The sequence below is a fragment of the Trichechus manatus genome, unplaced genomic scaffold, assembly GCF_000243295.1.
Source record: "Trichechus manatus latirostris isolate Lorelei unplaced genomic scaffold, TriManLat1.0 scaffold00200, whole genome shotgun sequence".
Lineage (NCBI taxonomy): Eukaryota > Metazoa > Chordata > Mammalia > Sirenia > Trichechidae > Trichechus > Trichechus manatus.
In genome coordinates this window covers 510505-536951 of record NW_004444136.1, presented here as the reverse complement: position 1 = coordinate 536951, position 26447 = coordinate 510505, and the positions used below count along the sequence as shown (strand labels likewise).

The 26447-nt window shown below is 39.8% G+C and overlaps 2 protein-coding genes across 4 annotated transcripts in view; both read left to right on the top strand.

Moving 5' to 3' along the window:
- ZFAND4 (zinc finger AN1-type containing 4) overlaps window positions 1-4678 on the top strand; it is a 103895-nt gene extending 99217 nt beyond the window's left edge. Inside the window, exons 9-10 of the mRNA XM_012558956.2 lie at window positions 3067-3184; window positions 4179-4678. Coding sequence (XP_012414410.1) covers window positions 3067-3184; window positions 4179-4314 — 254 coding nt within the window. The 3' untranslated portion in view covers window positions 4315-4678. The remainder of the gene's footprint in view (window positions 1-3066; window positions 3185-4178) is intronic.
- A 17379-nt stretch (window positions 4679-22057) lies between these two features.
- The window catches only part of MARCHF8 (membrane associated ring-CH-type finger 8), a 177717-nt gene continuing 173327 nt past the window's right edge, over window positions 22058-26447 (top strand). The window contains exon 1 of one of the 3 annotated variants that reach the window (XM_023742085.1): window positions 22058-22166. The gene's annotated coding sequence lies outside the window, so the exon portion shown is untranslated. Of the gene's footprint in view, window positions 22167-22205; window positions 22713-26447 lie in introns of those variants that run through there. The other 2 variants (XM_012558944.2, XM_023742086.1) reach the window with 2 other exon arrangements.

Below are 26447 nucleotides of genomic sequence, written 5' to 3'. Positions count from 1 at the left end.
TTCATCCATGTTATGAGATGCTTCACAGATTTATCATTGTTCTTTCTCGTTGCATAATACTCCACTGTGTGTATGTACCATAGTTTGTTTATCCATTCGTCTGTTGATGGGCCAAAGGGGGATGTTTTTGATCCACATGGTAGGTCAGATGCAAGTACTTATCTTTTGCCGATGGAGGGCTGCTTCTCACTCGTTCTGGATTGCTGAGTAGACTCTGTGCCACTGGGTCTCTCCTGGTGTGGAAAACGCCTCCCGAGCACTGCTGCTTGCCTGCGTCACCATCCACCACAAGCTGATCTGGCCTGGAGGTCTCAGGCTATCACCAGGTCAGGTCTGGCAATTCCTCGCTGCTTCCGAACCGTCTCTCCCTCCCCCTGCCATTCAGTCCCATTCCTCAACTTTGCCTTTGATGTTCAGGGCTCCTAGATTGTCATATATAATCGATTCAGTTGTTTTTTCGTGTCTTTGTTTTAAGAGGAAGCACTGGAAGCATCTGACTACCCCGCCATCCTTGACTTTCCTCCCTGCAGTAGAACACTTTATAAGAATTTATTTCAGATGTGAATGGGCCTGGTGCATCGTTTAAGTTGGGTGTGATGTGGTAAATGGCAAGAAATGACTCTGGAAAGTTAGACAGGTATCATATTGGATATGTAAGTCCTTGAAAGTCTGTCCAAGGAATTTGGATTTTTCCTGCTGGTGGTAGGTGCCCTATACATTACTGATGGGGAGAAGTGTTCATAGCATGGATAGATGACTAATATGTGGTTTTCGTTGAATGGGTAGAAGAACATATGGAGAGTGCTCTCATAAGGCGAAGACTGCAGTTACATTGTTGTGCCCCCTCATTCTGTGTTCTTAAATGAAAAACGTTTCGGAAACATTGGGTTAAACATCCCTAAAGAAAAGAAAAAAGTAAAAATGTGGCCACACTGAGCTAAATTATTATCAACAGAGTCTTCCACCATTGTTTAAGGGAGAATATCCTAAGCCTGCATTTCAAATATGGTTGCAACTGGAAGAGTTTCCAGAGGATGTAGCTGCCTTCCCCCAGTGTTCTGAGAAAATGCTTATCTTATTTTCATTTTTATTTTTTTAAGGAGTGCGAAGTACCCCATCATCCTTGCGAAACGTTCTTGGTATTTCTAAGTGTACTAGAGGAAGAAAGCTCTTATTAAAACCTTTTAGTTAATATTGGTTTAACAGCATACCAGCCACTTTTTATGCCCCTGGACCTCCTAGGTGGTACATTATTCTGGTTCTAAAGCATTTAGTATCAAGGTGGGTCCGTTTTGAAATGTGTGAAGCTCAGCAGATCAGAGTTGGAGCCTCCTTGTGTAAGTTGAGCATTCTATTTACTAGGTGATGCTTCTTGGATGTGTTAGTTTTGTAAACTTTTGCCTTTTTTCCCTTTATTTCTGTGACGTAATGCTTGCAAGCATAATTGTGGTTTTCCTGTGTGGTAGTTAGGGAGCCCTGATGGGTTTGTTTTGATTTTTCTGTGTCATGTTTGGAAAACCGGAGATTCCTCACGCAACCTAATGGAAAGGTACCCGCAATAAATTCTGTTTAGTTCTTATTGTTATATTGTCACACCACAGATCAGTGGTGCCACAGTGCCGCTCACCTTGTTTGTGGCTTGTATTACCAGATCATATTTCTCAAAATATGTATCACCAACTAAGAGTTTAAATACACTCACTCAGTAAGCATGCACTCCAGTACTGAACACATGCCATCAAAAATTAAAAAAAAAAAAAAAAAAAAACTTGGTAACTAAAGTGCACTGAGTTGGTGCCCTGGTGCTCTTAGGAGGCATTCAGTTACTTGTGTCAAAGTTTGTTTCTACTTTTGTGCAAGATCTGGGAGTGTATTTTAGACTGGTAAAGCCGTCTTCATGTTGTCAGGCCTGTGAACCCCTTGGCATCCAGTCTGGGTTGTAGAAAAAGGCATAGCACCACTGATTGTATATCCAGTATTTTTTGGAACCCTTGAAAGATTTTCAGAGACTTTTAGCTGCCAGACAAGCATTAAGCCCCGGCCACCCATATCTCTCTCAGTAGTGGAGAAGAGGTGCCAGCAGCACAGACACGCGACCATTTTTCTTCCTTTTCCTTCCATTTTTCCTGTTTTCTTTGTTTGCCTCTTGTTTCTTGGCCTTTAGGTTCCACCTCGCATTTGTGTACCCGTTCTGTTGATTGTAACAACTGTGGACTTTGATAACTAAGAGGGTAACTTTGAGCCTCCCTGCTGGAGTGGGTTAGTTGGAATTTTGGTCAGTTCTAAAAGCCATTTATTTGCCTTAGAAATTAAAGAAACCGGATTAATTATTTCTTATGTAATATCAGATGCGCTCTTATTTTAAAGGCAAAAAATCAAGTTGTTACAATAGTACAGAATTTAGTAAATATTTTTTGAGAAGCTAGTAGTACTGTGAAATCGAGCTGTGTGCCACAGGTTGTCACTACTGACAATATAGTTTATATTGTTATAACATTTAGAATGTTATACTAAAATACTTAGTAACCTAGGGATAAAAATACGTGTTCTGTTATTTAACAAAGGAACAAATTGAAGTTTTGAAAGCATAAATAACTGGCTTGTGGTCCGATGAATTTACTTTCTGTGGTGTAATCAGGGCTGAAAGACCAGTCTCATAGGACTTTGGTGCTCCTTCTTGGTGATTGTGTTACCCATCATGTAGTTCCTCAGAGGCCTCATCAAGTGTGATTTTGAACTAGACGTTTTTCTTGAATCTGTCAAAATTTGGTATACTTTACATAAACTGATTATGCTTAGAAATAATCAGAAAAGTATTCGTGTGTACAAAAAGTCCTAGAAACACACATTCTGATCAGTGGAAACCTACCACATCTTTAAAAATGTAACAGTAAGTACTGTCTTAGCTTCACTTGCAGAGTATGTAAATAAATTTAGATATGAAAATAGCACAAATTAATTTTTTATGGAAGAGGTGTTTACTACAACAGGAGTGTGTTTTGCTTCATGGTATTTTACATTTAGAATTTATACTTGCGCTAATCGAGGTGTCCTTTCTCCAAACAGGGGAATGTACTCATCACCTTCCACCTGTGAAAGCCCCTATGCAAACAAGGAAGAAGACAACAAAGCAGTGTTTTCTTTGTGGAAAGAAAACAGGACTGGCTACTAGCTACGAGTGCAGGCAGGTTGGCCGGCTGGGGAAGCTGGAATGCTTTCTGTGTGGTGACCCAGTGTGGGGATTATGCAGAATAAAACATGCTTTAAATTGGCTATTCATAATAACGTCGTCATTAAGGTGACGTTCAAATAGCAGCCCTCGTTGAACTCCTAATTGGCTGAAGAACAAGTAGACAGTCCCATGAGTTTCCAGAAAGTGAAAGCAGAGCCTCTCGTGCCCTTCAAATTAGGAGATTTAAACCAATGAGAGAACTAACATTCTTTGTCTTACGAGAGATATATTTGGTTTTTGTTTTAATGTAGCTTGGGAACCCCCTCCCCAAGAATCTATTTTATATTACACAAAAAAGGACTAAATTAATGTACTATAAATTTCAACAATTGAACTTTTATTCCAAAGGATAAATAATATATATTTAAGAAATAATGAAAAAGATACTTTTTTCTACCCATAATTCTTTCATTAGCATTTGATTGATTTGCTCCAAGGATGGTGTCTGCCCTTAGGTTGAGGCCAGGCATTGAAAGTAACTGCTGTTCTTTAGAGTGTGCTCTGTTCAAATGAAACTACTTATCTTGTTGCTAGAAATATTTTTTAAAACTTCTTATATCATAGGTAGGTTTTATATAATTTAATTTTCTCATGAGACTGAATTTCTAAAAAAATTCCGAGTTCTCCCAGGTTTATTAGATTGAAGAGAAATGGTGGACATATTATATCAGTTTTTGCAATTTTACTACTTCCTAAGTCTATATCCTGTTTCATTCCATAGTGGATTTTTTATTATAAACTGTCATGCCCACAGATAATTATCTCTCTTGTTCTTTTGGGGCATGCTTGTACTTGTTTATGAGTGGAAGGGAAATGTCAGCTCTGAAATTGCTGAAGAGAACCAAAGGGCTCCTTTTGGACTACCTGAAGTCAGGTTCAGATCTCCCAGCGAAACGGGCCTTTTACAGACATGTGACAATTCACGTGACCTTTTTTTGTGCTTTAGATGTGGAAACAACTTCTGTGCATCTCATCGCTATGCAGAAAGTCACGGCTGCACCTATGATTACAAGGGTGCAGGGAGGAGATACTTGCAGGAGGCAAATCCTGTTGTTAATGCACCAAAACTTCCAAAAATCTAACTCCTGCTCTGCGCATAACGGTTCTGCCCGAGGAATCCTATTATAATGACAGAAGAAATATTGTTTAGGCTACATTATTTTTGTTCGACTCCAAAAGATTTGCCAAATAACAGAAGCATACAGTGCATACTGTTGGAGAATGAGAGTACTACTGTAGTTGACATCTTTATTCTTTCATGAATTGAAAGTCTTAAAAGTAGTTTTAAAAATTTTACACTATAATGATGTTAACTTTGTTATTGCATGTCTTGTGTTAAGTGTTTTATATTTGATATTGCAATTTCACTAGACAAGTCTTCAAAAAATACACTTTAGGAAGTTGATATTGACTGTGTAACCAGCTTCCGCATGTCCAGTACAGAAACGAGGGTTGTGTAATGGCTTTACTCAGATCTACCACATGGTTGGTTTTTTTTTGGAGGGGGGTGGGGGGGGTTGGGAAAAGGGGAATATTTTTTAAAAATCCCATGTGTGAATGTTTATTGAGTTTGTTAGTCAGTTCCTTTTTATTTCAAGCTACTTTTTCTAAAAAGGACATTTCGTTTTCCAGTATGATTTTTAACACATATCTATCTCTTCCATATTCAGATTGGCATTCAGATATGTGTGTCCATTCTATGAAACATATCATGTGAATTGTAGTATATATTTCTTAAAATACTACTTTTTGACTGGTAGTTTTAAAATAGAAGATGTCCCACTTATTGTTGTTAAATACGGAAACCAACTTTTCACCTTTTAAGAAATGGCAACATTTAAAACTAAACCTCACAGCTTGGTTTGTTTTTCTTATGTGTTGAGTGCTATTACCAGGAGAAATTCAAATAAATATTCAATTTCATTATGAGTTTGATTATTTACAATAATCTTTCTTTTATAAAACCATTTAATATTAAATAAATCTAATGTAGTCTACTTGGAAAATATAACTATCATTATAAAGACATTCTTTTAGGGTATAAAGTCCGTGTTCCCCAGATGCAACCGATACACCATTCCAGCTTTTGGGAAGCCACTTGCTTTACAGAGGCACACTTGAGGCTGGTGCTGAGCCCTTGTAAACAGCCAACAGGCAGTGCAAGGAGACTCTGCAACTCTGGGCTCCCCAGGAGCCGGAAAGGCTCCTTTAGGTGCCCCATATGACCTCTCCACCTAAGGCCTAATGAACTGGGGAGTTTGTTACACTTCCCCTAATTCCAGTAAGAGATTGAATGTTGAATAGAGAAAGATGCTGGAGGGAAATATGTTTACAAGACCTAGAGGGGATGGCAAGAAACTAGTGGAGGATTGAAGTAATTGGGGGTTGAAGGAATGGATCTTAAGGGAGGTATAACTGAAAAAAAAAAAAACATTGCCATCGAGTCGATTCCGACTGATAGCAGCCCTATATAGGTTAACAAAAAATATGTCCATCTGTAAATGAATAGTTCAGTTTTCCTCCCTTATCTAGAAAATGTTTACTTCAGACATTTAAAATCTAAGAGCCCTATTACATGGATAGACTGCTGGAAAATAGACTGAAAACATGCATATATACGTACTTCTGGATGCTTAGGGCATGCAGTGAAATAGGCTTACTGTACCATGCTTTTTAAACAAAGTCTATAAGTAGAAATAAATCTTGTTTTAAGTTTTACCAAAGATTTTGGGCAAAGTTGAATCTTCTACTAATTTCTAATTTTTCAGCTGTAATTCTATAGCCGTTTCACAAAATATTAAGATTATTTTATTTACTCAAATTACTGGGAAATGAACTGCTTTAATTTAGAAGTTAATATCATTATTGGGAGGCATTTCTTTATGTTTTAAATTCTCATAGAGAAGCAATCATAATTTTTACAGATCTCAGATCTGTCTTTACATTCCCAGTAATTAGTAGAGTGCCTTGCTTATAGGCACTGGTTAAACGTTAGTTGAATAAGTTAATTGTTGTGTTTGGACAACTTAGCCATAATTAAAAACAAAGACACTGATAATGTTTTATTTAACCAAAATTTTATATGGAAAAATTCAGTTTCCAGATTCTTTTTTTTTTTTTCAATCAGTAAGCATTTGATTTTGGCAACACTAAAAGTCTGTCTTAAAATTTTTAGTTTTTAGCTATATGAAACATTTTCAGGTTGTTTAGTGCATTTTAATTATTCCAACGTGGGAAGTTCAAATACTCATTTTTTAAAATTTTATCAGTGGTTTAACTTGTGGAAGGATTTAATTAAAAAAAAAGAGAGAGACAGGAATTAATTTTCTAGTATGTGTTTAATACGGCTTTAAGCCATCATGACAAATAATCAAATCTTGTATCTAGCAGTGTTTGGTGAAGTTTGACCTGTACACAACTCCAGGAACATGAGATCATTTTAGATGGTACAAAGACCGCAGCCTTCAGCATGGATTACACCTCAACATAAAGAAAACAAAAATCCTCACAGCTGGACCAATCAGCAACATCATGATAAACAGAGAAAAGACTGAAGATGTCAGGGATTTCATTTTACTTGGCTCCACAGTCAACACCCATGGAAGCAGCAGTCAGGAAATCAAGCGATGCATTGCATTGGGCAAACCCACTGCAAAAGACCACTCTAAAGTGTTGAAAAGCAAAGATGTCACCCTGAAGACTAAGGTGCGCCTGACCCAAGCCATGGTGTTTTCAATTGCCTCATATGCATGTGAAAGCTGGACGATGAGTAAGGAAGACTGAAGAAGAACTGACACCTTTGAATTGTGATGTTGGCGAAGAATACTGAATATACCATGGACTGCCAAAAGACTGAACAAATCTGTCTTGGAAGAAGTACAATCCAAATGTTCCATAGAAGCAAGGATGGCGAGACTTTGTCTCATATACTTTGGACATGTTATCAGGAGAGATCAGCCCCTGGAGAAGGACATCATGCTTGGTAAAGCAGAGGGCCAGTGAAAAAGAGGAAGACCTTCGGCAAGATGGACTGACACAGTGGCTGCAACAATGGGCTCAAACATAGCAAAGATTGTGAGGGTGGTGCAGGACTGGGCACTGTTTCGTTGTTTCGTACATGGGGTCACTATGAGTCGGAACCGACTGAACGGCACCTAACAACAACAACATGGATGAACACTTTTTACTTTAATAGTTGTATTTTTAACATGTATTATAAAATAGAACTAAAATAACATAAAATAAATTGATTTAGGTTAAAACAAACTTGACTAAAGTTGACAAGCAGTAGACATATAACAAAAATCATAAATGTGAACCTGAATGACTTATATTTAGGAAATGCAAGCATAATTCTTTTACTTTTCTTTGAAAATTATGTTAAATTTTTAAAATGTTTGATGAAAGTAATATACAGATTTTTTAGAAACTATATAAGATTAAAAAATGAAAAGGAAAAATTTCACCACAGACCATCCCAACCTTTTCTGATAATTTCTATGTTTTCTAGTAATTACCATCTTAACACTGGTCAGTATGTTGCAGACATTACTTTTTGGCACACCCTTGTTAAGATGAGGAATTTAACCTAATGACACCTGAATGTTTCACTTTCCAGTTTTTGTCAACTACTTGTAATGATAGTGTTGTTGTGTGCCGCTGAGTCAATTCCAACTCTTAGCGACCCTATTGGGTAGAGTAGAACTGCCCCATAGGGTTTCCTAGGCTGTAATCTTTACGGGAGCAGATCGCTAGGTTTTCTCCCGCAGAGTGGCTGGTGGGTTGGAACAGCCGACCTTTCCGTTAGCAGCCGAACGCTTAACCATTGCACCACCAGGGCCCCTTTTAGTTATAGTAGTTTATTTCAAATTCACTCACTCGACTGCAGTTACCTGAGTCCATGTTACCATAGCTTTCACCTGAACTACTGCAATAGCTTCCTAAAGGGTTCCTTGAATTAGTTCTGTCCCCTTCGCAACCTGTTTGTTCTACACACTTCAGGCAGAGTGAGTGTTCAGAAATGAAAATTTGAGCATGTCAGTGTTTGAAATATTTTAGTGACTTCCTTTGTTCTTAGGATAAAGACCCAAATTTTTAACTCTTCGTCGTAAGGCCTCTGTGGTTTGGCTTCCACCTCCTCTCCAGCCTCATATTGCACTGTGTTTCCCCCATGCTTTCTGCGATTTGTCCACACCAACTTTTTTTAGGTTTTCCAACTCACCCCAGCCTGCTTCACCTTCTTAACGCCCACTCTTCTTTCAGCTGTCAACTCCACCATTATTTCCTGAAGGAAGTCTTTGCTGATATACCCGTCTAGGTCACTCCCAAGAAGCCCTCGTGGCACAATGATTAAGCACTCAGCTGCTAACCGGAAGGTGGGTGGTTCCAACCCACCAGCCCCTCTGCAGGAGAAAGATGTGGCAGTCTGCTTCTGTAAAGCTTACAGCCTAGGAAACCCTCTGGAGCAGTTCTACTCTGTTCTATGGGGACGCTATGAGCCGTAATCTACTCGATGGAACCCAACAGGTCAGTAGTTTTTCTCTCAGCATCATGTACTTTGTCTTCATGGAATCTATCTAGTTTTAATTTGACATTTGTGTGAACCTTTGAATTGCACAAGATGGCAAGTCCGTGAGAGCAGGAATTGCCCTTCTGTCCCTCTATCTTCTTTCTCCCAAGCACTGTATCCACCATCACACTGCCAGTACATTGCATGTGATAAGCCCTTAATTATTTTTGAATGAATGAAGAAGCTTTAAGAATGTACTAAGAGTGATCTATCAACCTTAAGGGGTATCTGTTTGACCTGAAGGTTTGTAACGTAGTATAAACTATGTTAAACTATAGCCTTTTCTGCCTTGCTTTTAGATTGATTTAAAAGTTAAAACCAATAAATAAGTTGAAATTTTATATCTCTAGAAATAGTCACTGATGATCCAAATAGTATGAGAATATGATATTTTCTTTTCTAAAATTCAGTGTCACTAAACCTGATAGGAGGAGTCCTGGGTGGCATAAATGATTAAGTGCTTGTTGAACTACTAGCCGAAAGGTTAGTGGTGCCGAAAGGTTGGTGGTTCAGACCCGCCCCGAGGCACCTTGGAAGAGAGGCCTGGTGATATGTTTCTGAAAGGTCACAGCATTGAAAACCCTATGGAGCAGTTTTACTCTGCACACATGGGGCCACCATGAGTTGGAATCGACTTAACAACAACAACAACAAAAACACCTGATAGGCAAAGGAATATACTCTAAATATAGAGATAAAATGGATTTCCCTTTTAATTATACCATATTTTACCATATTTTTAAATTATACCATGTTTTATTTTTATTCCTTTTTTTGTATAGTTCACATTTTTCTTTTTTTTCATAATGGCATAAGAAGAATATACTTTCATCTTATCAGATTTAGAATGTCCAGGTTTTTAATCATATCGTTTGTGCATTGGGAATCAATTCTTTTCTAAGCCATTCTTACATAATCACTTGACTTCCTATTCTAATTTAGACTGTCATAATTATGTTTATAATTTATTTCCATACAGTTTCAAATTTACTGAAGTTATAAGCACAGAGAAAATAATTCTCATAGTCCTTTAGTTTAGGTTCCCCAGCTCTTAATATTTCACTGTATTTATGTGTTCTCACATGCTTGCTCTCTCTCTTTACCCATTAGTTTGGGTTTTTTTTGAACATTTGAGAGTAAAGACGCAGGCTTGTTGTCCCATCCACCTTAATCCTCCAGTGTGTATTTTCCCCAAACAAGGACTTTTTCCTACACAATTTCCATCCAACCCTCCGAAAAAGGAATTCAGTGTTGATTGATACAGTGTTACCATCCATTCAGTCTGCAGACCCCATTTAGATTTCACCAACTTTCTCAATGTTTCTTTTCCTCTCTGGTCCACTATCCTTTAACAAAATTTTCTTGAGGGCCAAAGAGATATAATTTTGAGTCCTTCCTGGTATGTATGTAACATTGTTTGTCATATGCTCTCACTTAATTGTAGGTTTGGCTGGATTAAGAAGTCAAGATGCAAAATCCTTTTCCCTCCAAAGTTTGAAGGCATTGAACCACTAACTTCTGCATACAGTGTTGCTGCTGGAATTTCAATGCCAACTAATACTTACATCTTTGTTAGAAAGGTCGTTTGTTTTCCAACAAAGGTAGTTTGTTTTCCTGTTGATTGTTTTCTAGAGACTTTAAAGCCTTTTCTCTTAGCTTTTGGACATCTGAAATTTCACAGGGATAAATCTAAGAATGGGTCTTTTTGCGTTCATTTATTTCATGCCACTTGGTGTGCCCATTCATTTTGAAGTTTCAAATTTTTCTACAGCTTAGGGATTTTTTTCACATTTTTAAAGAAAAGTATTTCTCCTCTCCATTGCCTCTGTTCTCTCATTATGGAAATTCTGTTAGATACTGGGTCCTCTAAACAGATCCTTCACTTGTGAATTGTTTTCCATTTTTAAAAAACTGTGAAATACAACACACATACAGAAAAGTGAATACACACAAAATATGTACAACTCAATGACTTACCACAAAGTAAATCTCTGTGTAACCATCGCCCAGATGAAAAGATACAAAACATTGCCACCACTCCAGAAACCTCATCTTAGTCATCTAGTGCTGCTGTAACAGACATACCACAAGTGGATGGCTTTAACAAACAGAAGTTTATTCTCTCACAGTCCAGTAGGCTACAAGTCCAGATTCAGGACATCAGCTCCAGGAGAAGGCTTTCTCTGTCGGCTCTGGAAGAAGGTCCTTGTCATCAGTCTTCCCCTGGTCTAGGAGCTTCTCTGTGCAGGAATCTCAGGTCCAAAGGATGTGCTCTGCTCCTGGTGCTGCTTGGTGGTGTGAGGTCCCCCTGTCTCTCTGCTCTCTTCTCTCTTTTATATCTCAAAAGAAATTAGCTCAAGACACAATCCAGTCTTGTGGATTGAGTCCTGCCTCATTAACATAACGGCCACCTATCCCAACTCATTAACATAGAAGTAGGATTTACAACACATAGGAAAATCACATCAGATGACAAAATAGTGGATAATCACACAATACTGGGAATCATGGCCTAGCCAAATTGATACACATATTTTTTGGGGACACAATTCAATCCATGACACCCTCCTTCTATCCTTTCCCAATCAGTGCTCTCTCCTCTGTAAAGGTAACCACCATCCTGACTTTGTATGGAAATCATTTTCTTGCTTTTCTTTATGGTTTTACCACCTAAGAATAAGGTTTTCTAAGGTTTGCCTTATAAAAACAAAAACTTTTACATAGTGAAATTGCGTGGTATAGATTCTTCATCTGACTTTTTCAGTCTGTTGATTGTGAGATTTATGTTGCGTATAGTTTTATTGTGGTATTGTCTTCTGCTGTATGACTTTATTAATCCATTGTACTGTTGACGGACATTTGGGTTGGTTCTTGCTTTGGGCTATTACAGATAATGCTGCTGTACACAGTCACGGGCATGTCTCTTGGAGCACGTGTACATGTATTTCTTGTGAGTCTATATCTAAGAGTAAAATTGCTGGATCATAGGATGATATTTATTTGTTCAGCCTATTAGATGATGTTAAACAATTGTCCACAGTGGCTTTACCCATTTATATCTCTTTGCCTATAACAATTTGAATGTGCCCTTCTGCTTCACATCCTTACCAATGCTTAGTATCTCTAGTCATTCTGGTGACTGGCTTTTGTTTACAACTTCTCACATCCTCCCCAAACCCCCTCCCCACAAACTCCAAGGTACTTTTCTTTGTAGCCTTGGGGGTTGGGGAGGTGGAGGGGGATCTCAGCTTTGAGGAGGAGAGAGTGTCTCCCTTGCGTGACACTGAGCTTTGACTTCTGTCTACCTGGCCCTGGGAGGCCATAAGGACCAAAACTCCCGTCTGCCCAGTTTGGCATAAGCACTTACTACAGACAGGATTTTAGTGCTCTGCTTACCTCTTTGGATGCATGCCTTCACTTAGATTTTAGCCCAGTGCTTCTTTAGAATCTTGCCAGTTCTTTCTTCTTCTTTTTTTTCAGTTTGTTGATTTTTTAAGAATATCTATGTAAAAAAATTTTATCCAACCATTTTAAGCTTTAGGAGTGGCTCAAATATCCTATTCAGTCCTATTTCTGGAAACTAAAATTTTTGTTTTTTTAACAGTTTTTCAGTTGATTCCCTAGGATTCTTTGTCAGTCTTAATCTGATGATTTTGTATATAGCTATGAAGAATGTGACTGATTAGTGTGGGTAGGGGCTATCGAGAAAAGTAGAAGTACTGCTTAATTTATATGTACTTGGTGTGCTTTATTAGGTAATTTTCTTTTGCAAATTCATTCATTTAAATATTTATTGAGTGCCTCCTGTGTGCAAGGGACTGTATTAGGTGTTTGGAATATAGTAATGAACTAAACAAAGGTAGAGCTTACATTGCAGTACAGATTTTAAATGACTAACCATGTAAGTATTTAATTGTAATTTTAATAAATATTATTAAGGAGAAGTACATGGAGCTATGAAAAGTATGCAATAGACACACCTGACCTAATCCAAGACTCTAAATTGAAATCTCTCAGAGTGGTAAGTGAGAATTGGCTAGGAAGAGGGGGAGGTGATAGGGGAGAGACCTAAGAGTAAGTGGGTGAGTGAATGAGTGAGCGAAGGAATGAATAAATAAATACAGGCAGTCCCCGGGTTATGAACGAAATCCATTCCTGTGTCTTTCAGTCGATTTGGAGGTAAGTCAGAACAGGTGCGTAACGTTCTTATTTAGGCTTACTTTAGTGCAGCAGGAGGCCGGAAGCCTTTTCAATGATTTAGAAGCTGCACAGGCAGCAAGTGAAGGTGATTGTGATGAAGAATTTGTTGCAAGTAGGGGTTGGTTCCGTCGTCGTTTCAAAGTGAGGGCAGATTTACATAACATTAAAGGGCAAGTAGGAATTGTCCCTAAGGTCCTACCCCAAGGACTGCCTGGATTTTCAAAAGGCCTTTTCTCCTAGTGGGGCTTTACCTCTTTATTCAGGGAATGATGCCCTGCTCAGGGACTTCAGCCTGTATTTCATTAACCAGAACACTGTTACAAGGGTAGCTGGGAGATCAAGGTTCTTGCCTTTCTATTATAGCAGTTTCAGGCAAGGGAGAAGGAGGTTGGAAATGGAGACTGGGTCAGCTAGCTACAGTATCTGCCATAAAAGAATTAGATACCAAAGGAGATGAGAATTTAAGATTTGTTGGGATAGAGGAAAATGTGACGGACAAAATACTAATGAGAATGCAGGGACACTAGATCAGCCCAAAAGCACATATTCGATATGCCAAGAAGGGATTCAAACATTTTATTCTATTCATAGACTAGAAAAAAAGGAATAAGGCAGACAATATTTTTTGTTATAATTACATCCCTAACACTTAAATATCTGTTGTTGTTAGGTGCCGTTGAGTTGGTTCTGACTCATAGCGACCCTATGTACAACAGAATGAAACACTGCCTGGTCCTGTGCCATCCTCACAACTGTTGTTATGCTTGAGCCCATTGTTGCAGCCACTGTGTCCATCCATCTCGTTGAGGGTCTTCCTCTTTTTCACTGACCCTCTACTTTACCAAGCGTGGTGTCCCTCTCCAGGGACTGATCCTTCCTGGTAACATGTCTAAAGTATGTGAGTCGTAGCCTACCATCCTTTCTTCTAAGGAGCATTCTGGCTGTGTTTCTTCCAAGACAGATTTGTTCATTCTTTTGGCAGTCCATGGTATATTGAATATTCTTCACCCACACTGGAATTCAATGGTGTCAGTTTTTCATATGAGGCGATTGAAAACACCATGGCTTGGATCAGGTACACCTTAGTCTTCAAGGTGACATCTTTGCTTTTTAACACTTTGAAGAGGTCCTTTGCAGCAGATTTGCCCAGTGCAATGTGTTATTTGATTTCCTGACTGCTGCTTCCATCGGTGTTGATTGTGGATCCAAGTAAAATGAAATCCTTGACAACTGAAATATATTCATTTATATTTTTACCAAAACCAATGTCAACCAACAAAAACACTTAGAATAAAATAAAGACCTTAAGGGGAAGAAAAGTTGATAAAAGCTGGAATGAATACTAATAGCTTTACGTCTTTCATAGAAAGAAAAAGTTACAGGCAGAATAAAAAATAAAATCCAGCACCTTGCTGTCTACAAGAAACACCTGAAGTAGAAAGATATAGACAAATATTAGGCCAATCTTACTTTTAGGCTATCACACATATGCTGGTTGAAGAAAAATAGCAGTTTCCATTGAGAGATACAATGTAGTGGAGTTTAAAAGCATTGAAAGTTAAAACATGTACATCACCCATAATTAGAGGGTGAAATAAAAAAAAAAAAATCAGTGGGGATTCCGGATGCTCGCTTAATGTAAATCAAAAAAATAGAGGGGTATATACTAACCCATGTATGAAAAAAAAAAAAAAAAACCCGTTGCCATTGAGTTGATTCTGACTCATAGTGACCCTATGGGACTGAGTAGAACTGCCCCATAGAGTTTCCAAGGAGCACCTGGTGGATTCAAATTGCCGACCTTTTGGTTAGCAGCCGTAGCTCTTAACCACTATGCCACCAGGGTTTCCAACCCATATATATATACCAAAAAAACAAAACTGTTGCTGTGGAGTCAATTCTGACTCGTGGCAAGCCCATGTGTTACAAAGCAGATTTACTTCATAGGGTTTTCTTGGCTGTAATCTTTATGGAAGCAGATTGCTATGCCTTTCTTCCACAGAGCTGCTGGGTGGGTTTAGCTCACCAACCCTTAGGTTAATAGCTGACCGCACACTGCTAGTGCCACCCACGGATCTCTAAATATTTTTATATGTAACCATTTGTATCTATGTTAAGCTAAACATGAGTTCACACTGATGTCTGCAGTTCTAATCCAGTGATTGGTGGATTTTTCTAGCCTCTTCCCCTTGGTTATCTGTAAACTCCAACATTGAGGAATCTGGCTACCACCATCGACCATCCACTTATTGTTCCCTCTCAGTATATATTTACAACAGAATCATTAACTTGTGATCCTGTGAGAAACAACTTGAGAAACTAGACTACAGTCCTTAGGTAGAGTTTCCTTTGCCCTTAGTGGTGCAGACTCCATTCATTTCCAGAGTTACTTAGCTCAGCACCTTTACCCCCACCCTTTTCAGTAGATTGTTTCATACATTTGTAGTATTATGTCACGGAGTGAATTGTGTACCTCAAAAATGTGTGTCAGCTTGGCTAGGCCATGATTCCTGGTATTGTGTGACTGTCCACCATTTTGTCATCTGATGTGATTTTCCTATGTGTTGTAAATCCTACCTCTATGATGTTAATGAGGCAGGATTAGAGGCAGTTATATTACTGAGTCAGTCTCTTGAGATATAAAAGAGAAAAGCAAGCAGAGAGGGAGACCTCCTACCACCAAGAATGAAGAACCAGGAGGGGAGCACATCCTTTGGACCTTGGGGTCCCTGTGCTGAAAAGCTCCTAGACCCGGATAAGATCGATGACAAGGACCTTCCACTAGAGCTGATACAGAGAGAAAGCCTTCCCCTGGAGCTGTCACCCTGAATTTGGACTCCTAGCCTCCTAGACTGTGAGAGAATAAATTTCTCTTTGTTAAAGCCATCCACTTGTGGTATTTTTGTTGTAGCAGCACTAGATGACTAAGACATATGGTTAGATTGTTTTGTCCCATTCTGCATTCATTCCGGGATTCCCCCAGCCTCCTAAATTATTTTTTAAAAATTTACATGAAGTTCATTTCTTTGTGCTTTAAGGTTCAATGGGTGTTGACAGATGCATAATGTCATATATCCACATGTACAGTATCATACAGAATAGTTTTCCCACCCTAAAAAATTCCCAGTGCTACACTTGTTCACCTCCCACCCCTGAACTCCTGGAAACCACTGATCTCTACATTATCCCTATAGTTTCGCCTTTTCCAGAATGTCATAGATTTATACAGAATGTTCCATTTTCAGAGTAGCTTCTTTTACTCAGCACTGTGCATTTAAGATTTATCCATGTCTTTTTATGGCTTGATAGCTCATTTTTTAAATTGCTGAATAGTATTTCATTGTACGGATATATTTTGTTGCTCTGTCAGCTGAGGGGGCCTAGAAGCAACAACACTCCAGTAGCAAAGTGCATACCTAGCACACAGATCTTGGTTTCCAATACCATGCCCCAGTAAAAGGAACCAGGGCTCCTTGGAGAAATGGCTGATTTTAGGACTGGGGCAGGAAATAGACATGATGAGCCTGGAGCATCTTGTAGTGCCAGAAAGTAAGGAAATGCTTAAAAAAAAAACAGAACAATGATGGGGTATGTCAAAGGGGCATAGAAGCCACTGAAAGAGCTTCTGAGAGAGTGGCCAAAGCTGGAACAATTTGAGCAACAAAATAAAGTAGTATTGGCTTATGTCTTAGGCTGGGTTCTCTAGAGAAGCAAAACCAGTAAAGTGTATAAATATATATAGAGAGAGAGATTATATCAAGGAAACAGCTCACATGATTGTAGAGGCTAGAACATCCCAAGTCCGTGGATCAGGGTAGAGGCCTCTCCCAAGTCACACAGCCACAGAAGCTGGCAAGCCCAAGATCTGCAGGTCGGAGAGCAGGGCTCCCGCTCACGGGCTGTGCAGATCAACAAATGCCAAGTTCGGCAGATAAGCTGACAGCTCAAGTCCCAAGAACCTGAGATGAGAGACAGGAGGCAGCTGCAGGATCCAGAGAGAACGAAAAGCCAGAACGTCTGCTTATATTCAGCTGTGGGCCACACCCCCAAGGAGACTCCCTTTCATCTGATTGGCTACTCACAGTATATTCAACCATGGGAGTGATTACATTAAAACACTGAGAATCATGGCTCAGCCAAGTTGACACACAATCCTAACCATCACAGCTTATAACTCAAAATATAAATATTCATGAGTCTAGACTGATACAGAGGAGCCCTGATGTCACAGTGGTTAAAGCGCTCAACTGCTAACCAAAAGTTTGGTGGTTCGAACCTGCCAGCAGCTCCGCAGGAGAAAGATGTGGCAGTCTGCTTTAGAAAAGATTTACAGCCTTGCAAATCCTACAGGGCAGTTCTACTCTGTCCTGTAGGGTTGCTATGAGTCAGAATCGACTGGACGACAGTGGGATACTGATATAAATGACTGAATGAATAGGGAGAAGAGACACATCTCTCCTGCAGATATCCAATAATGTATGTAGATCCTTCAGCCTCAAGGAGGAGGAGCATAACTCCCTGCACCTTGAATGTGGGATGTGCATTGTGACTTCCTGCCAAAGAGTACAGTTTGGAAAGAGAAGAAGAAGAGTAACTTTACAGTGGAAAAACCTCTGAAAAACTCTGCCTCAGGCAGGTGATCAAGGTCAACATCAACAGTGAGAAGTCATATTGATAGTATACGCACTTGATGTGATGAGAATAGCTGTGGTCTTTCTCTCAAAAGCCCACAACTCCAGTCTAATAATGAGAAAAACAAACAGTTCCCAACTGAGGGATACTCTACAAAATACCTGACAAGTATTCCTCAAAACTCTCAAGGTCATCAAAAACAAGGAAAGTCTGAGAAGTGTCTCAGCTAGCAGGCGTCTAAGGAGATATGACAACTGGAACAGAAAAGGAACAGACTGGATATTGAAAAATAAAAGAAACATTGGTAAAAACTAAGGAAATATGATTAAAGTATGGATTTTACTTAATAATGTATCAGTATTAGCTCATTCATCATAACAAATTAATGTAAGATAATAGCGGAAACTAGGTGTGGGGTGTATGGGAGCTTTCTGTATTATCTGTGCAATTTTTTTGTAAATCTAAAACTATTCTAAAAAGCAATTTACTGAAAAGATAGATGCAAGAAGAAATGGGATCGATTCGGCAGCAGGAGCCTTAGTATCCCTTGTAGATTTGACAGGACAAGTCAACGGTGAAAAACAAGATGGATTTAGCAGATTTTTGTGGAGAATAAATTGGACAAATAGCGAGTATATGTTTTTTCAAGTATTTATGATTTCTTTACAAAAGTTTCACTTTGGGAACAGGAAGATCTATGTGAAGTATAAAAATTAGAAATTTTACACACTACATTCTTAGAACTCCTGTGTAGTAAATGTTGTCATTAAAATGTATCACAATAATTGAAGATTAAGAAATATTCACATTTAGATCAGAGAATTCTAGGATGTATTATTTTTATACAACATTATTTATAAATACTACTTATTAAATTTTACAGAACACAAAGCTGTAATTATGAGAAAATTCATAATGCTGTATTCCTAATTCTAGAAAGAATTTAAGGCAGAAATGTCTGTGTTACCAAAAAAGAGAAATACACTAACTATACCTAATCTAAAAGTTGGCAAAAGAACTCAGAAAACCAGAAGAAAGGAGAAATGGACATTAGGAAAAAAAAAAAAAGTGAATAGTGGAAATTGAATACAACTGCATTTGTCCTGAAAGATTTCAACCAAATTCACAAATACCAACATTACCTTAAGAAAGAAAAGCAAGCCAGCAAAATTGGAAATAAAAAGTGAACCTTAATTGAGTGGCGTGTTAAAAATATTAGAAAAGGTAGCAAAATGAGTTGTTCTTAAGTGCCATTGAGTCGGTTCTGACTCCTGGTGACCCCATGCACAACAGAATGAAACACTGCCCAGTCCTGCTCCATCGTCACAATCTTTGCTATGCTTGAACCCACTGTTGCAGCTACTGTGTCAGTGCATCTTGTTCAGGGTCTTCCTCTTTTTCACTGACCCTCTACCAAGCATGATGTCCTTCTCCAGGGACTGGTCCTTTCTGATAACATGTCCAAAGTACGTGAGAAGTCTTGCCATCCTTGCTTCCAAGGAGCATTCTGGCTGTACTTCTTCCAAGACAGATTTGTTTGTTCTTTTGGCAGTCCATGGGATATTCAATATTCTTTGCCAACACCATAATTCAAAGGCATCAATTCTCTGGTCTTCCTTATTCATTGTCCAGCTTTCGCATGCATATGAAGCGATTGAAAAATACCATGGCTTGAGTCAGGTGCACCTTAGTCCTTAAAGTGACATCCTTGCTTTTCAACACTTTAAAGAGGTCTTTTGGAGCATATTTGCCCAATGCAATACGTGGTCTAATTTCTTTACTGCTGCTTCCATGGGCGTTGATTGTGGATCTCAGTAAAAGCAAAATGAGTAGAGCCCCATAAAGATGTTCTTTGAAAAAATTTTTTAAGTACAGTAGTCAATCATTCAGTAAGTATTAGCTGAGCATCTTTTAGATGTCCAGCACTATTCTAAGTGCTAGGTTATGTGTTAAACTAAACACCATCCCTCCCTGCTTTCATCACACATGTTCTAGAGAAGAGAAACAAAATACAAGATGCTGTATTAAGCTGCAGTAACAAATTAACCCCCAAAGCTCAGTGGTTTAACACACCAAAGTTTATTTCTCACAAATGAAAATCTGACAGACAGGTGGTGATGAAACTGGTAGATTTGGAATTAACTTGTGCCACAAGGCCAGTACTCCTCTTAGGGTGAGGACCTGGTCAGCTGTGAACAATTCCCTTACTGGCAACCTTCCATTCTAAGTGCAAAGGCTTCTTCCTAATTGTGTTTTGTTTCCATGTTGGCAATCCCACCCTCAACTCCAGTCCAGGGGCAAGGATCCTGACCCTGTACCTGGACACTTTCAAGTTGTCAGCCCCATTTCCCTCAGGACTCCTACACTTCTACCCTCTTGCCAGAGGCTTCACATGGTTAACATTTATTAAGTCCTTTATGTTCGGCACTTTAAAGCGTTGTTCAGGCATTATTTCATCTTCATAAACCACTCTATTCCAGTCAGTATAATCTTTCTTTTAGATAAATGAAAAAAGAGTCTTGGAACCCTCCCCCCACCAAAAAAAAAAAAAAAAAAAAAAAAAACCAAAACCAAACCTGTTACTGTTGAGTCGATTCCAACTCATAGCAACCCTATAGGACAGAGTAGAACTGCCGCATAGGGTTTCTGAAGAGCAGCTGGTGGGTTCGAATTGCCAACTTACTGGTTAGCAGCCAAGCTCTTAACCACTGCACCACCAGGGCTCCTTAGGGTCAAAACCAAATCAAACCAACCAAACCCGTTGCTGTCGAGTAGATTTCAACTCATAGCGACGCTACAGGACAGAGTAGAACTGCCCCGTAGGATTTCGTTAAACCAGCCTCTTAACCATGGCACCACCAGGGCTCCTTAGGGTCAAAACAGTGGGCTCAAAAGGTTAAGTAAATTGCCTGGCTAGTAATGGCTGTGCCAACACTCACCCTAGCAAACCCTCCATGAGTAAACTTCTCAGCTCTTCTGTGCAACTCATAGATCCCTCTGGAGCTAAGAAATGTTGTCTTCCACTTCCTATAGAAGGATGGCAGGATTCCACATCCATGGATTCAGCCAATGTTTTTGCTCACCATCAGTTATACTGATGGAAGATATTGTTCCTGCCTTCATAGAATACCTGGGGAGAAGCCAGAAGCAAAAGAAAAAAATCAAGCAAGTTATGGCAACTGACTTCGATAACCTATTCTCTACAGAAAAAGATGAGTATGGAGAAAATTAATCACTATACTTCCTACTCTTTGTGATGTTCCATTCTAGGTGTGTTACAGAAATGAAGAGAATGTTTTGAGCCTGCTGTATTGACCTAGAGGATATTTTGTGCCCACTGTTTTGACCCTAAGTAGCCCTGGTGGCGCAGTGGTTAAGCCCTTGGCTGCTAACTGAAATGTTGGCAGTTCCAACCCTGGGGCCACACCTCTGGAGAAAGATGTGGCAGTCTGCTTCCATAAATATTACAGCCTTGGAAACCCCACGGGGCAGTTCTACCCAGTGCTATAGGGTCACTATGAGTCGAAATTGACAGCAATCGGTTTTGGTGGATTTTGACCCGACAATTTGTTCTTGCAAAGTGATTTTTACAATTGTAGGGAAGAACTTGACAACAGAACAATTCTGGAATATTTGAGGGGATTTGCTCACAATTCATTCATGAATTTACTAAAAAGTAATACAATTAGTTTTTAATATTCTTATAATGAATATTTTGGGAGAAAATAAAATTAACAGTGGCTGAAACTTCACTTCTGCAAACTTTGATCCAGGAAAACTGGACTTGGTATAAACAGTCACTAAAAATGACAGAGCTATAATCAGTCAAGTTTGACCGAATGCCAAATCAAATATTTAGACATGTCTGTATTTCAACATGCAAAGACTAATCCTCATGAAAATTATAATAAAATATACAATAAAAGTTGGAAGTCCCATAAACCTTTCTCTGGTTTGAAAGGGTAGGCTGTGAGCCACAGCCTTTCACTCCGGATTAAGGAGCTAAAGCAAACAACAGTCTGTGCGCTTAGGTAAACAAAACCGTTATTATTCACTTCCCCGCTACCCTTCCATTTGTGTCCATCGGATAAAGAAGTGTTTTCCATTTTCTTCTCCAAGTTCAACATAATGCCAGCCCACCTTCCCTTCTCCTTCCGAAATACTAATACGTGCAGCCACGCCCAGAGTCCTAAAGCACGAAGCCAAAGCCGAGCGAGTCTTTCCCCCGCCCGTCCACGGTAAGCCAAGATGCTTCAGCTCCCGCCTCCGGGCCGCCCAGAGGCGGGCGCAGCGAGCCGCCGAACCACCGCAGCCCACCGGCTCCCAGCGCGCTGTCGTTGCCACGGCAACACCTCCGCCCAACCCCCGGGAGACCACGTGAGGCGACCGTCACGTGACGGGCAAGTCGCGTCCTCTCGCGGAGGGGTGTAAACAGGCGCCGTGGCGGCCGTGCTGCGCCTTGCTGCGTTCGCGTATCCGGCATGCTGGAGGCGGGCTGGGACCGCCGAGCCGCGAGCTCCGCGCCCCCCTGAGGTAACTTCTGCGGCCTCCCACGGGGCGTCCCAAGCCGCGCGGAGCGGTTGTCGCCGGCTGCCGAGGCCGGGCCGAGCTCCCGGTGCCGGGAGTGGGTGTGGCTGCTGGGTGCGCGGCCCGCGACAGGTGGGCAGGGCGGAGGCGGCCGCCGAGGCCCGGTCCTTCCAGCTCCCAGGTCGGAGTCCAGGCGCGGAGCGGGCGGACTGGCGGCGGCGAACGGGACTCGCGGGTCCTTCCGCCCGCGCTCGCGTCTGCCTTTGGGGCGGGCCGGGGCGGGCCCGTCGGCTCTGTCGGGCGCTCAGCCAGAGGGCCAGGCCGGCGCTGCGGGTGGAAGCAGCCCTGGGCTGGCAGCCTGGGGTTCCAGTTTGAGTCTCGCCCCGGACGGGCTGCGAGACCTTGGGCGAGTCAGCCTGGTCCTTGGCCTGCGTTTCCACATCTGTAAAATCAAAGTTCGGCTAGGTCATCTGTGAGGACCTTCCCCGTCTGACATTTTGTAAACTCGAGAGAGACCTGCGTACATTGGGAGCTGCCACAGGGAAAGCCTAGGTAGATATTTTGTCTTTTAATTGCTAAGTTTTTGTTTGTTTTAAAAATCTGTTTTTGTGTGAAACGATTTGGATTCTTGTTCACCGGGGTGAAGTGTTTAATAGGAAACGTATTAAGGAAAGTCATAGTGGTTTATATTATTGATTTTTCCTTTCTTTTTTTTTTTTTTTTTTTTAATTTCCATAGTAGAGCTTAGACATTATTTGGCTTTTTTTTTTTTTTTTTTAATGCAGTGGAACCCTTTCTTGAAACAAAACCTTATTTGGAAGCGCAGTTTGTAAAAAAGATAAAAATGAAATCTTTGTCTACTTCCCTGTTTCTCTTCAGACGACCCCCAAGCCCCCCAGAGATGACAGGTTGAGAACCCGTGCTGAGTTGGGGAAATGTTTTGTGTATTAATGTGATGGGATCTGAAAGATTACTCCTTTCGTGTGTAGAGTTTTCTGTTATTTTTCCCTTTATTTTGTCCAGCTGTGTGTCATGCACAATTAGCATATTCTTCATGTATATGCTGGAAAAAGGCTCCCAAGTTTCCAATAAAGAGTTTTCTCTTTCCGTCTTTGCTTGTCTCCCAGTCCCAGGGGAAGTAAGTATGTTTGTAATAATGAGGCCTCTTCTGCTTGTTTCTGAATGAGTGACTGACTTTTTGGAAGGCATGTATCTGAGACCGTGAAACATGAAAGCCGAGAGAGTATGTGAAATAAAATCATTAGATTCATGGAGTGATGTGAACATACTCTTTTACTAAATCTTGAAACCCTGGAGCAAGGCGTTTTGTATTTTTAGAGAGCTACGTTTAGGAGGAAAGGAGAGCCTGTTTTATATAGTGAAAAATAAACAGAATTTGAGGTGGTGGTGTGTAGGCAGAAAAGTTACAAGGATTTTTTTGAAGTTAAGCGAAGTGCGTAATGTCCTAATTTGTTGCTTTGGGAAACTAGAGTTGATAAAGAATTTACTGAAACTTGAAGCTTGATGTTAAAGAGGAGAACCATACCCTTTCATAGCGTGCCCACTTGGTGCTGCTTGCGTGGGATGACAGAATTGGAGATGGAAGGGACCTTGAGTGGGACTGAAGGTGACCTAATGGGATATATTTTCTCTTTTCAAAGCAAACTCGCTTCCTTAATCTTAGTTTAAGCTTAGTTCAGTCACTTTGCTTCCTTGGGTCTCAGTTTCTTCTACAAAGTGAGGAAATGGGATTGAGCGCTGCTCCATCTTTTTGGCTCCAGCTAGGACTGCCAGGTAAAATACAGGGTGTCCAGTTAAATTTGAATATCAGATAAACAATGAGTAAGTTTTTGTATAAATATTGCGTGGGACATACTTCTACTAAACATTATTGATTGTTTATCTGAAATTCATATTTAACTGGGTGTACTGCATTTTTATTGCTAAATCTGGCAACCCTAGCTCCAACATTTTTTACTCTTTTAAGTTAGCTCCAGGAAGAAATTAGCTCAAAGCACAGGTGGGAATGAATTGGTTTAACCAGTCAGAACCCCCTGGTTATTCTCAGTCGTGTCCCCTCCTTGGAGGAGTGCCACTGTTTCATTTGTGGATTCTATTCTGTGTAGCGGTTTCACTTCTGCAGTAATAACACGATATTTAGGTGCATAATTGATTCGCACATAAACCGTGTAGATATCTAAAAGCAAAACAAATGTGCCACAGTTTCTTGAAGTCATCTAAATTTGAGTCTTGAAATGGCATATGTTATTTTTTTCTGTAAAATATATTTTAGAAGTCCCCCGTTTTCTAGTTATGTGATTGACGTCAAGACATTTTCTAAACCGGTAGACTGTTCTGGTGGTAAATAATCTTTCAAGAAGTTCTTATACCTTCTTGCTCTGCCCATTGCGAATATAGAAAATGATCAGTATATGCACTGTAAACGTTTGATATTTTAGCTGACTGTTGTCAACCTTGTCTTCGCTGTATTGAAGAGTTTTAAGGTTGACATGGTTTTCCAGAGAGTCAGATTTTAAATCCTTCAGGTTTTGGTTGTGTGTATTTTACAAGAGCAGTTCTAGTTTCTCTACTCAACCCCCTCTAAATGCGTAAATTTTCTAATTGATTCGGTAGTCAACAACAACAACAACAAAAATGTAGTGCCTTCTCTAAGCTCAACTCATGTTGTTGTGGCTGGTTTCCTACTTCTTCAGGTGCTTATCTCTGATAGAGAAGTTAAGTCATGTGCAGTCCAGGGATAACATGACGGGGGCCTTGAAGCTACACGAATGCTATGGGCATTGAGAGGAGGATGAGTACCCACAGGTTGATAGATTGAGTGGTAGAATTTCCTGGATGTGGTGGTGTTTAATCCAGGTCATGGAAGTGAAGGTAGGGTCAGGAGGACAGAGGCTTATGCAAAGATGGAAAGCAGGAAAGGGGAGGGAATCCATCTTCTCAGTTTCTACAAAGCATATACTTTTTTGGGTTAAAATATTTGATAATATTGTTTACGTATAGCCTTTGGTTCATTGTAATACTCCTGTATTGTGTATATAGGGATTGAACTGCTTCAGTGTCTTCCTATATTAGGAATATCTTCAGTTGTCAGTGTAGCTCTTTTAAGTAAGGTTTATGAAATATATCACAACTTTGTAATTTGCTGGTATAAAGCTCTAAAGGTAGAATACTACCAGTACCGTTGATACCTGTGTGTGCCTCTTCCTGATTAGATTCCCCTTTCTTCTCCTCAGATGTAACCACCATCCTGAATTCTATGTCTATCATTTCTTTGCATTTCTTGGTAATGTAACTTTATATGTATACAATGCCAAAAAACAGGTTGTTTACTTTTGCATGTTTTTGACCTTTATATAAATGGCGTTATACTATATTGGTTTTGTTTCTTTTTTTTGGGTGACTTTTTTCACTTATAACTATATTACTAAATTTCATCCATATTGCCGGTAGCTGCAGTTCACTCATTTAGTCTGCTGAGTAATATTCTGTTATGTAAATATATTTATCGGTGGTACCTGCCTACTGACAGAATTCATTTATAGCTTATTTTTCTCTTTTTCTGTTGTTGGACGTTTGATTGTTTCCTTTTTGGGGGGATCATTACAGACAGTGCTGCTGCGAACATTTTTGTAAAATTTTCCAAGTGCAAGAGTTTCTCTTGGGTATACAGGTAGGAGTGGGGTTGCTTGTTGTAGGGTATGCCCGTCTGTAACTTTACTAAATAATGCAAATTGTTTTACGAGTAGTTACTGTATTTACTTTCTTCCAGCAGTGTATGAGAGTTTCTTTTCCTATCCTGTCTTCATGCTGCCAGGGTTCAGTATAAGCTAATCATATTAATCTGTTGAAAGTCTAGTATCCAGAGTATATAAAGAACTCTTACACTTCAAAAATAAAAAGATAACTCAATTAAAACATGGGAAAAGGATTTGATTAGACATTTCTTCAAAGAAGACATGCAAATGGCCAGTAAACAAATAAAAAGATGCTGTACGTCATTAACCATCTGGAAAATACAAATCAAAACCATAGTGAGATACTGCTTCATACTCACAGGATGGATGTAATCAAAAAGACAGATAATAGCAGATGTCGGTGAGGTTGTAGAGAAAATAGTCAGCAGTTCCTCAAATGGTTAAACGCGGGGGTACCACATGACCCAGCAATTCTACTTCTAGGTGTATACCCAAGAGAAATGAAAACATAAACTCACACGAAAACTTGTACACAAATGTTCATAGTAGTAGTGTTCATAATAGCCCCAAA